General features: G+C 38.2%; 1 protein-coding gene across 6 annotated transcripts in view; it reads left to right on the forward strand.

The window, feature by feature from the left end:
* Window positions 1–13,377, forward strand: part of npas3 (neuronal PAS domain protein 3) — a 339,316-nt gene that overhangs the window by 164,199 nt on the left and 161,740 nt on the right. For all 6 annotated transcript variants that reach the window (XM_077238920.1, XM_077238922.1, XM_077238919.1 and 3 more), the window contains one exon: window positions 167–249. In XM_077238920.1, the coding sequence (XP_077095035.1) occupies window positions 167–249 (83 nt within the window). The remainder of the gene's footprint in view (window positions 1–166; window positions 250–13,377) is intronic.

The following is a 13,377-nucleotide window of genomic DNA, read 5'->3' on the forward strand; positions in this document are numbered from 1 at the left end:
CCGGGGGCTTAGTATTATTGGGGCGGAAGTGTTTGTTTAACAGTTTACCGTATCTGTTTAAAATCGCACGGGCAGATTCCAATTCCAAGTTCATTTGGATTTAAAGCGGAAACGTGCGTGCGCATGCCGACACGAGTGCGCTCACACTGTGTGCTTCTCTTCACAGCTATCGGGTCCCAGCGGAGGCGGAGCCCCAGCATTGTTGCCTCGGAGATCTTTGAGCCTCACCTTGGCAGCCACATTCTGCAGGTAAGATGAGATTCAAACTATTCAATCTGCCTTTGTTCATTCAAAACACCCTGATGTTCTTATAGTTCGGGACGAGCTTGAGATCAACATTTGGTGTGAAGATCATAATATGCATATTTGATGTGCGAATTATGTAATGCACAAAAGATTGAAATGCAATCTTCTTATTTAGGAAAGAAAAAGAAAAAGGTTTGTATGAACTGATACCTGTCCTTGAAATTATTTTGACGAAACACTTGGTGAAACCACCAGGCTGGTGGTATTTTGTTTCCCTTTTCCTTACACAATTTACGTTGTCTTTAAGTCATATTGTAATGATCATATTTATGAGATAAATAAATATGATAATTACGTTTTAGTTAAAGATTGTTTCAGTTGAAGAATGATGGCATAAAGCTAATTGTTATTGGTCAAAATTACTGTTCAGTTGAACGAATGCGTTAATGGTGACTGATCAAATTATTTTATATGCAATTTGTGTAACACTTATGAAGAATAACTATAGTAATTGCCAGAAAATACCAGTTCCAGTTAGAAATCCTTTGCACTTAATTATGTTTTACTAGCACTCAAATAAGTGTTAGAAGTGAAAAAGCCCAATTTGTCCATTATATTCTGACCAAAATAGGTTATTCAAACACAAAAAAGATTTTAGTAAGTGCAGCGTGACATTTTTCTGAGTGAGAAAATTTAATATTTTACATATTAACGCAGGCCATTTAGTAATCTGTTAGTCGTAAGTATTCATAAGTAATTTATTAAGATGAATAGCAAAATCCAGTTGCTTATGAATAAATTAGTAGGCGTTCTACAATGACCTGGGTGAATGAAATCCGTCACAGATGTACTAATGTGTGTGATTAGAGATAGGTCCGTTGTCTCAAGACATATGTGGTGTCTCTTAGCTGTTTAGCATGCAAGTAAATGAAGGATGACACTTCCTCAAGTCTGCTGGTGTTTGGGGAAATCTCAAGGGGAGGGGGCGAATTTCTTATTTCACCTCAGAGAGTAGAAAAAATCGTTTTTTATCCATGCTTAGCTACAGCACTGATGTCCTTACAAATTCGTTTTAATGACACAGAACGAAATTTACACCAGTCACCTGTGTCCAAAAAAGCGGATTAGGAATATTTATTTAGCGGTTCGCCGGTCCCCGGACTGCCTGCGCTATTCCCTTACGACAGGTTAAGTGTGTGACAGCAAAGTGGAAATTTATAATTAACACCAATACCAGGCTGGAAGTCTGTCGAGGCGTGGCCTTTTCAAGGAAAGACTTGTTCCTGGCAAATTGTCCCCATTAATCTTCAGCTTAATTGATTGTGAAAAGTTTTAGGATGACATTTTAAAAAAAGCATGCTCGGCTGGTGATTGATCTGAAGAAAATGAACTAATAATGGATGCAAGGCAGTCATTAGTTGTTGAGCGCCGAGGCTAATTTTAGACAGCTTAAACCTTGTTTGATAGCGTTTAATAAAGAGAACATGGGGGAAGAGCGGCCTTCACCTGCAAACGGACGTTATGCTTAAATACTCACGCATATATGCACTTTTACATAGAGTCATCCTGATTCTTATTTCATAAGGATTTGGTTTTTGTTGACTGTTTGTTTGAATGCTATGCCAGTGTTGATATTGGTGAAATCGGTGTTCATTCAGATTTGTTGATATTGGTTTCTCATTCATTTTTGAAATATGAAATGTTTCCAGGTTTGTTGATAACATTGCAGTTTCATATCACTTCACTGTATTCTTTATGAACAGAGTGTGTTATGGAAAATGTCTTCAGATAAACACATTAAGGAGACTTGTACATGTGGCAGGTTTGGTAATTGATGACAGAGATTTTCATATACTTCTTTCATATACATTTTCATACAAAATCAACCCCATTTTCTTTTATAATTATTGTTCCTGGTTTTATTGTGAAGGATTCATCAATTTGATGTTAAGGGTGTGTTCACAGTTGTAATTTGGTTCTCTTAGTTCTTTTGGTCTGGACCAAAAAAGAAAATTATACATTTAGTCTTCGTTCGATTAGCGTTCACACTAATCAATTTTTAAAAGCGATCCTAAAGATACTATCTGTGTTCTGGCTAAATGTGCTTATAAATACATACCATGGTATTTTTACCAGGTAAGAACTTGTGAAAAGCTGGTATTCTTGAGCATTATATCCTTATTTGGGTCGCATTTTGTTACATCACATCCTGTTTTTAGTTTATTTAGATGTCTTTGGTCTGTGTTGTGTTCATATTTCAGTCGAAACCCACCAGAGTTCGTTTGGAAGTGGACCGTAACTTTTCAGGGTTCTCTGTCCACTTGTTTGGTGCACACCAGGGTTTGAATGGTAATGTTCACACTTATTCAAATGAACCAGAGTTCGGTTTAATGAAACCAAACATGCCAAGTGTGAACACACCATAAATGAACTATTCTTCTCTAGGTATCTATGTATAAAGCAGCTTTCTGTTGGTCAACTCAGCAAATTCGTGTGAACAACTTGAACACAAGCAAAATCTCCATGGGGAAGTTTTTCAGCCTCACGCAAAACTCCCAATTGTGCAGATTTCTTTTAAAAATGTCTATTTTGCCCATGAAATTTCACAGAGTAACAGTGACCAAGGCCTCAAAGTAGGGGAAAATAATATATTAATCAATGATGTCATAAACTGATTTTCACAATCCATTCAAAATCTGACATAATCAGCTATATTTACTAATTTCTCTTTATAGAAATCAATATTTCAGCAGCAGTCATTTGTCAACCGTTATAATTAAACAAATATACACAAATCATACATAATTTTTTACTGAATATTGTTTCATTGCATCATTGCATCACATGGTGGAAGTTAAATATGTTGCAAATATTGTATGTTGTTTTATTGCTATTTAGCTGGATGAAGCAAAACATTTAATGGTTCTTAAAAATGTATGACAGTTTTATAGGTATGTATAGTTAAAATTGGAATGTTTTGCTTTTTGCTCTGTGTGGTTTGCGTTTTTTGTGCTGTTATGTGACCCAGTGACCAGATTTCAGAACAGAAAACACTCTGTGTTTTTTGTTTATGCACAAACAAGCTGAACACATTGAACACCCAGTTTTGTCAAGCCAGATAATCAATTAGCTGCTTTAATATGCAGGTCTGTTTGAAGGCAGCTGCTGTGACGCTCTGCTTTTCCACTGCTATTTAATGTCATGGCACAATAATATCAATATTGTCTTTTTCTGTCCCAGCTCACACACAAAAACAGTATATTTTTAGAAAAGACCCATTTCTGGCGGCAGGCGACAGGTAAATATCACAACAGAGGATATTTACTTTTCAACAAAAGCTAGTTATTTTTGCTACTGTACCTTTAAGATTTGTTCCCGTCGTTTAACACCCTATTTGTTCTCCAGTAGCGTCTCTACTTGCCCCGAGGGTGTTACGGTCTCGATGGTGTCGGCACAGGCTGTGTCGGCCCTCTGGGCCACAGAAATGACCGTTATGTCCACTCCCACAGTGCATTGTCATTTGCGTGGGCAGCGGGTCGGATTGATTCCGACAGCAGCGCTAGGTCATTAGCAGAGAGCTCAGAAGTCCTCTGTCAAAGCGCTCCACGCTTCCGCCCGGGTAAATAATAGCATTTATATCACACAGATCATGCTTAGCAAGAGATGAATTATAGATGCAGGGTTTCGTTTTTAAGGCAGATGAGAGCTTATCTGCCTGTGAAGGGCAAAAGCAGTGTATGGTCATAGACACACTGCACAGAGAGTGAGACTGAACCTTTGTTCAGTGTTTGTGATTACGCTTGTTTTGGGAGCTGAGCTTGACCGGCATCAGGCGAGCAGTACTTTAAAAATATCAGAGAGAGAATGTGTGTTATTTTAATGTCCAAACTCTCTTCTGTCCTGCAGAGTTTAGCTCCAACTTGCCTCAACACACCTGCCTGGAAGTTTATAGTATGCCTAGTAAGGCCTTGATTATCTGGTTCAGGTGTGTTTAAAGGTGCGGTATGTAATATTAACTTGTGGTTAATAGCTAGGGGTTGAAGTGAGTACTGCAGTCCAAATTTTAAATATTAGAGAGTTGTCCCTCCTCAGACTTAACACTCACGCTGGTTGCCAGTTTAAGGACACGCAAGTGAACGGCGACGAACCTTGCGCTGTAAGTTTTTGAGTTGATTTATCCATGTTTTAATATGTCTTTTTAAATGGATGGATATGCTTTTTAGGTCGGGTATTATCTGCGATCTCTAACCCAGTTTGTTTGACCCAGTCCATTGCAGCAATACGCTCGTTTTGCAAATCTCGTCTCATTCTCGTGAACCCAATCTTGTGTCTCGTCTGGTGAGATGTAGGGCTGTGCAATTAATCGAATTTTGATTTCTATTTCTATTTTGGCTCCCAACGATCTCCAAAATAGTACAATCAAGTAAAAACGATTATTTTGCCATGTTCTGTTTTGCTATTTTGTCTTGTGTTCTGAATGATTCGCGCACACGCATATCCGCCCCTCCCGAAGCCATAAACTCTCTCAGCCTATACAGTCATAAATTGCAAGCACAATAAACTTCCCAATAATAATTGGCTAATTTAATATAGACTGGAGTGAGACCATAGACGTCTCTCGAGCTGTTGCGATCTCTTTCTGCTCGATCACTGTAGCGCCTCAGTTCAAGCGAACGGCAGCGAGCGCGCACATGACCTGATCATCTGTTCCGCTTTACAGCACGAAACAAATCGAGAATGAACACAGGGAGCGATATTAACACCTGTCTGCTTGTCCGGGAAAAGGGGATTTTTAAGTTTCAAGTGAAAGAGTTTTGCTTGCCCGACCGATCGAAACGCAAGATGGTTTTGATCTTATACAGTCAGTGTAAACAGAGATTGGTAATAGATAGTTTCTGGAAGCTGCGCTGCCTAACAGCTCACACAAAAACTCACAGAAGAAACATACTGAGGTAGAAATGTTGAGTTTTTTATTATTAATAATATATGATATAGTTAAGTAACATAACACGACTATGGGCTGTTCTATAATATCACGTTTGCAATTGTTACATTGAATTTAAAGTTTAATAAACAAGTAGCCTAGTTTATATATAGTAACTTACATTTTAGACGCAGTATTGACGGGTTTTGTTCTATTTCACAGACGAAAATAGTTACGAAAGAAAAGCAACACTAAGCGCTGTGTTTTGTTACTGAATGATTCATTATTTTGAATGAATCGTTTTAATGAATGACTCAATGATTCATTTATTAAGAAGGTCACTTGACGCCACCTATTGATTTATTGTTTAAAGGTATCATTGATTTTATTTGTTATTTTATTATTTGTTTAGAAATTAATCTCATAATATTTTTACAGTTGTAATTTTGCAGTGTAAATTAATTTGATTGATAAAAGCCCTTTTTATGAAAACTGAATTTGATCAAATGTAAGAATTTGACATAAAACATATATTTAGTTAGGTTTAATAAATAGTCCTTTATAAAGGTAAATAACGCCCTGGTGACCCCCTACAACAAATTACTTTGTAAACATGTCACCTTTTTCACCACTTCTGAGTTTGCAGGTCTGTTTAATAGTTCAAAAAATACAATAAATGTTAAAATTTCGATTTTTTAAGAATTGTTGAAAGGTGTCTTTTAATAAATGCAACACATTCCCAAAGTCATGTGAAATAATCGTGTTACATAATCGTGATTTCAATACTGACCAAAATAATCGTGATTATGATTTTTTCCATAATCGAGCAGCCCTAGTGAGATGTGTCTTGTCACACCCCTACTATATACTGTCTAAAAATATTAATAATGGTAACAAATTATACATCTTTTGAAAGGTCTAAGGGTTTAGTGCCAACCTACAGTCTCTGTTTTACATTATAGATGCTACAGCAACAGTAATTGCCCTGTTGTAATTTGTGTCAGGAGTATCAAAACGGTACTTCATATCTTTGTTGTGAAATGGCGATCGCGAGATGAATCCAATCTGTTGCACTTGGGTAAAATGTCCATGACAAGCGTCCTGTGGAAAACATCCAATAGTACTTTTTTTGTCCACAAAAGTGATAAATCCGTGAAATATTGATTTATTATCCATTGTTTACATCAGATTTCGCCTGAACCATCTGCCCTCCATCATCATTCTTCAAAAAATTATGCAATTTGATGCCCTGTTGTAAAACTTGGATTGGACTAAATCGGTGGTTTTTAACCAGGGGGCCTCAACAAACTTCCAAGGGGGTCTCAAGATGGCTTGAAATAGTTTAAAATAAGACATAACAACCATTCAAATAAGTTAAAAGAACAGAAAACTAAGATATGACCCCTTCAACAGCTAGTCTTGGAAAACCTGATATGCTATATGAGAGAAAAGTGTGATTTCTAGACCTTGAAAACTATTGGACATGAATACATTTTATAAGGTAGAAATTGAGTAAAGATATCTTTAAAAAAAAAAAAACTTATCCATAATCGTTATCCAACAAATCACAAACAACTTATAAAGGTCATGGAACCTTTGGATATTGTTGTAGACAATAGGGGTCCTTGGTGTCGAAAAGATTGAGAACCAGGGGCCTAGAGGGAATCTGCTGACTCTCTGTGCTGATTTTGTTTGGAAATAGATGTAAACTAGTACTATAGTCTTATTTACTTTTGAAAGCATAGTCAAATTGGCCAAAGTATTTAACAAACAAACACACAACAGGATGCAGAACGTGCAGAACTTTGTGAATGGAGCTTTCTGCTGTTATGTGGGCACAGATCGCTCTCTTTTGGACGTCCGCCGTTTTTGCATTCATGATAGGGATGCGCCAGACAGCTTGTCAGAAAGTTTCTGATCTTCACTGAGCAAATTAACAGCGCTGTTGTTTATTGCTTATCTGTGGTTTTTGATGTGTTTTAGTGATAAAGGATGAAGAGCGTTCAGAGACACTGATCGACAGGGAGCCTTAATTACTTGCCTGTGTGTGTGTGCGCGTGTGTGTGTGTGCGCGCACCTGTGGTGAGCGCCGGGGTGACAGGACACCAAACGCCTCTTAATATGTCTCGCAGCTTCAAGTTCCAACACTCAATCTTTCATCAACTCCTTGTTTACTTTCTTCTCTTTCGTTCTCTTGTTGTTTGTTTTGTAGCATCGTCTTTGTTGTTTTTGGCTTGTTTGTGATAATAGGGGTTGGATTAAAAAAGAGACGAGGAAAAAAAAAGCACAGACACTTTGAAAACCCTTCGATCTTCACACCGGAGGAAAGCGCAAAGACGGCGGCTTTAGAAATGACAGCTGTTTACATTTGCATAACATCAATGCGGAGCGAGGCGGTGTCTTTGAGCCCGTCTGTGTGCAGCTGTCACCGGCTGTAATCGCAAGTCTATTCGTGGTTCACAGGAATCGCCATCACACTTCTCTGGCTCTTCGCTGAGATCAGGTAGAAAGAAAATAACACACAGGGAGGGTGTTCTTCACCTCAAAGCGCCTGGAAACGAGACGTCAAGTTCCTCTCGTAGATGCAGATGGGTTTAGGAACGTCTAGCCCCTGTCTGAGGGATATCTGTCCATCTTACCTTTGCTGGAGACATTAGTTCAAGAGTTTAAAGGGATAGTTAACCCTAAAGTTAAAAATCTGTCATCGTTTACTCACCTTCATGTTGTCATTGAACAAAAAAAGAGATTATATGGTAATTAGATGGTAAAGATTTGAGAGCTAGTGTAGAGGAAGATTTCAGCCTATTTTTATTCATAAGGCTTCAGAAGATTGATTGATTGATTGATTGATTATTAATATTAATGCTTCAGAAGTGTACTTTTATAATTAATAATAATAATAATAATAATAATAATAATAATGACAAAGACCAGTGGAATCATGTATTGTTAGTCTATTCCATTTATTAACATGCAATTCAATCATTTATGCATAAATTCAAAAGAAAGAAGAAAAGTTACTTATTTTATGGACATCATGATCTCAATGATGCTTTCATTTTATGCGAAATAGCAGGATAAAAGTTATTCAAAATATCTGGTTTCGTATTGTATAGGAGATAGAATGTCATGGTCATGAGAAAATCATAACTAAACTTCATTTTAGCGGGGAATTTCCAAGCCGAGCTGTGTGTGTGTGTGTGTGTGTGTGTTTGTAAAGGATGGATGGTGTTCTTTCAAATGCCTTTTTCTTTCAACGTTATTATGCACAAAAAATAATTCTTAACAAGCTTACCATTATCCAGGAAATGGCGCCCATGAGCATATTTAACATATTTCAGGGCAACATCTAAATCACACAGATATTCCTGTAATAACTCTTTAATGTAGGGTAATAATCACCCTTGATTTATTATGTATGGCTTGTTATTTTATTTAAGGACATTGAACTTTTTTTTTTTCTAAAATACTGTTTAGGTGAAGATGGGAGAAATTTTTCTTCTCTCTGAAAAATCCCATTGAACTGCAACTATGTAGAATTTGTTATGATAGTAGAGTGTTGTCTGGTTGTTAAGGTGTTCTGAGTGCTTTTTAGCATGTGGGTTTGCAGTCGCTATGCTGTTTTTAGACTCTTCGGAGTGGCTGTTTAATGGCTTTATTGGTATCAGTATATTGTGGCGTAACGCAGTCGCGTTACCACTGTCACTTCCAGGGCTTAATCGGCCCTCGTCAAGGCTTCCTCAGGGCCAACGGTCCAATACCTTGGTCCAAAGCAGGCCAACTGTGGCTTGAGTAGTGGTCATGAACAAAGGTGGAGTTTACCTGAGTCAGGAGTAGGGTTGGGTATCGTTTTTTTTTTTTCGATACCGGTGCCAAATCGATACTTTTAAAATGGTACCGGTGCCTAAACGGTGCCTGAACCGATGCTTAAAAAAAAAAAAGAGAGAGTCTCAAAACGATGGTGAATGCCATTAAAGAACTGCTTTTTTATTGAAAAAAATAAAACAAAAAATTCTTAATATAAGAAAATATAAATATAAGTAGTCTAAATACAAAACACAAAACATTTACATAATAAATTCACAATAAAACCTAAGCCACCTGACCAAAATACAATAATTTGAAACTAAATAACACTACAGTACTTATAATAGCGAAGTAGTCTGTATTCTTGGTATGCAACAAACCAGCTTTAAATTTCAGCAATTCTTTCTACATTTTTTGACTTCTCTGGCAAAATACGACACCTCTTCTGACTTATTGCATGTCCTGCACAATGTGAGCGTTATTTTAGAACGCATCACTTTTAATGTGTTACGTGAAACCCCTCATGGAAGAAGAACACTGTCATGTTTACAACTGTGGGAATGAGCGCTTGGGATCAACTGAATGCTGGATTTCAAAAGTATGTGAATTTCACGGCTCCATTGTTGCAGTAAATTTGCACGTTCTTGAATGAATAATTTTATGAGATGTACGCCGGTCTGTTATTGTAGGGACATCAACTTTACATTTTCACACTAAACATGACGCGAAAAAATCGGTTGCGTTACATATCAGTCAGTTCTTGGCTGATATTTTTTTCTTAAATACATGTAAGGGAATGTGTTTTGTCATTTAAGAAACCTTTATAATGATCATGATACATGTTAGTTGATCTATAACACACAATGGGCGCCTCATAGTATGCACCGCAGTTCAGAGAATTGAATCTGTCAGATTTAGGCTTACAACACATCAATTCATTCACTTCTCCCGAAATACATTAAAGTAAGTGGTTGGTGAAGTGTGAGAAGAATAGAGTAAATTTTATAGTTACCTACACAATGTGTATCAAAACACGTCATCCATTTATAATTGAGAGGATTGTTGTTGCCGCTTCCATAGATATCAGTGTGTATTTGTGTGAGAACCAATGCAAATATTTAATCCGACAGCTGAGGCATTTAAGTTGGACCGAAATGAGGCACCGAAATCTGCGTTTTGATTCGGTCCGGTGACATACCGGTTACTTGGGTTCCGGTTCCATATCGGCAAAGTCCTTTTAGGCAAGTCATGCCACTCGGCAGCCATCTTGGCAATGCCTCCGGGCAGCTATTTTGGACTAACAAGACCAGGCTCCTATCTAAATGATTGAGCAGAGAGTCAGAACTGCACTTTCACTGGTCACCGGGACATAAAAACTGCATGTATAGAAACAGCAGTAAAATATGATAAAAATCGCAGAAAAAGTTTGATGACTTTGCCCCAAAATAAGATTTAAAACACCTTTTTCCCCACAGGTTATACTTTTACTACAAATGCGCAAAGCTTCACGACACTAACTTCATTTACGTCTCTATCCAGAATGCCGGTGTTGTGCCGAGCACTTAAACATATTTCTGGTCGATATAAAATGCTTTAACTACCTTGGCAGTCCATTGCCTTTGCGTTGTTATCACCCTCATCCATGTGGATTCCATCTGATCTTGCACACAACACAACTCGCTGTCGGCAAATCGTCTCCGCTGTCGCAAACCTCAACTGTGAGCATGCGTCAGTGGAACCAGACGATAGGCTTAAATGTTTCCCGGCTTGACTGTTAAAAGCAGACGATTGGCTTTCCAGCGGGAAGGGCGGGACATGTGCATACAACCTCCATCTTTGGCGTTACGGGTTTTCCCTATATAATTGTATTGAGGATTGAGGAAGTGGCATGTCTCTATATATAAATTGTCTCTGATATCGGGGCCCGGTTTCGGTACCCAACCCTAGTCAGGAGATGGTCAACACCACTGCTCATTCCCCATGTCAATTTATCAGGCTATCAGCTAACTTCAACATTTAATACATTTTAAAAAATTTTAGCTCAAAACTCACTTTCCATGTGAAACACCACTTTGACTCCTGTGCAATGTGCACTCCTGACACAGATTAATAAATTACTATCACTGTAACTTTTTTACTGTAAAACATTGGTCAAATATTGATGCTGGAATCTTAAGTCTTTAAGTAAAGGCCAAACATTCACTTCTGTCATGCTTATTTTGCGTCTGTCTAGCTAGTTTTAGCTAGTTTAGCTAGATCTAGCTAGTTTTCAGTCAGCTGGTGAAACGGTCGGGTTGTGTGACGTCGTTCACACGCATGGAGGTGTGTTAAGGGCGGGTTTTAGGGTAGCACTGCAGGGCTAGCGGAAACACAGCTTGATTTTGGCCTTTATGCTTGAGGTCCGAGGCTATTGGCTACGACGGCACATTATCAGCCCCGGCTCACAGTTGACCGACAGTGGAAAAGCGGCTAATGATAACCTGCAACATTACAATGCCCTAGTCGTAAAACCTCACTACTGGTACACAGTATATATGAACAACAGCAGAACTGATATTTTTCTTCTTAAATATTTGTATGTTTTTTAAAATACATTATGATTAATACATTGATTGTTACATATACATGCAACATTTCAGTCGTAAATTAATTAAAATGTTACTTAGATTTACTACCTGTCTAGCGTTGTATGTTTATGCTAAAATCTAACTTTTTTTCTTTTCTAAATATCTATCACTTGTCATTATGTGTATTGAGTTGGCGAGCACAATTCATGTTTTGTGCTTCAGAATTCCTGTTAATGTAATATGGTGAGCATCAATGCTCTCTAACTTTTTAATATAGTCCTAGCTAGTGCACTCGAAAGTTTTTCAGACAGCCCTTAAAATGTCCGACGAAATGTATGCTTTGCCAGGCACCAAGATTTATTTATTTTTTGCTGTCTTTCTTTTGCTGTTTTTTGTTCTCTGTTGTCTACAGTTTTAGCTGATCTCCATCTCTATTAGTCTAGGTATGTCTTGCATTCACAGCACATAGATTTGTAAAAAGCGCAGCAGACGTGTTTTCTGTGATGTCCATCACAAAGCAGTTGAGATCACAGTGTGAGCGTGTCTGAGGTCAGTGCTTTCTGCTTTTAGCTCTTTTATTTACATCAGCTGTCGGAAGATCTCCATAGCTTTCCCCTTCGTTCACTAATTTGCTGTTGAAAGCAAACATGTCAGGGCCTCTCTTGTTGTGGTTCACTAGCTTGCATAAGATAATGTGAACAGCATTTACATATCCATAAACACACAAACACACACACACACACACACACGCACAGACCCAGCTCAATCTCATCTTGTGTTGGATGGCTTCCTGACAGATCATCCATTCTACTGCCATCCAACACGACGGATGAGTTTTCACACTCTTCTGATCTAGTTTTCTCACTGTTTCTCACTGTGTTGTTGGTGTATTAGCTACATGCTGCTACCTGCACCCTCCTCAAGCACACGCTTTATTGCATGTCACCTCATTCGCTGGATGCTGTACAGTTTGGACAGAGGAGATCTGATATAGCGGTGAACTGTGACAGAATGACTGTTTTGTGTTTAGTGTGAGACCAAGGGCCTTTTCGAAACTGGCTCGTTTGGACCATTTATTTACGAACCTGGTGCGTTAGTTCTGTTAGTTTAGGCATATATACGAACGCAGCGATCGCGCTCGGATCCACACAAAAACAATCGCTCTGAGATCGACTGAACGAGGTGGTCTTGGCCCATTTAAAAGCAGTTCAGTTGAAGTGAGAAAGCAATCCGACCCAACGGACCAACGAACCAAGTGCTATCATAATTCATAACTGGAAATGTGCTATATAAAAAGCAGAGGTGTCTGATTATGAGTTCTTGTGGTTGAAAACCATAGATCTTAAAATGTTGTGTAATTGATCTTCTCCATGCATTGCAAGGACGCTGTCCAGACGAAGCCTTGATTCCCGTTCTAACCACATTATAAATTATATATAATTTGCTAATTATATATAACTGCTAAACAAATACAGATTTAGTACTAGTTGAGTGCATTATGGTGTGTGTTATAGTGTGTGTGTATAAATATATATACAGTATATATAGTTCGAACTATAACGCGTCCTTTGGGGGAGCCCACTTTTGGGGGGGGGGGGGGGATTTTCACGCCCTTGCGCATGCTGAGGACTGAAGCGCCTTTCAGACAGGACGTGGAATGCAGCGCTGCGCTATGAAACCCATTCACAGATACATAACAGCTACAAGTGTATGCACTATGCAAGCACTATATACAAGATTCACCCTATTATACTTTATCGACACAAATTGATAAGTCAAACAGCAAACAGCCATCCACAAATAGGCTGTCTTCGAGTTCACTTGAACAAGGGT

The sequence above is a fragment of the Siphateles boraxobius genome, unplaced genomic scaffold (genome assembly GCF_051911475.1).
Source record: "Siphateles boraxobius isolate OS27281-9 unplaced genomic scaffold, OSU_SipBor_1 22, whole genome shotgun sequence".
Taxonomy (NCBI): domain Eukaryota; kingdom Metazoa; phylum Chordata; class Actinopteri; order Cypriniformes; family Leuciscidae; genus Siphateles; species Siphateles boraxobius.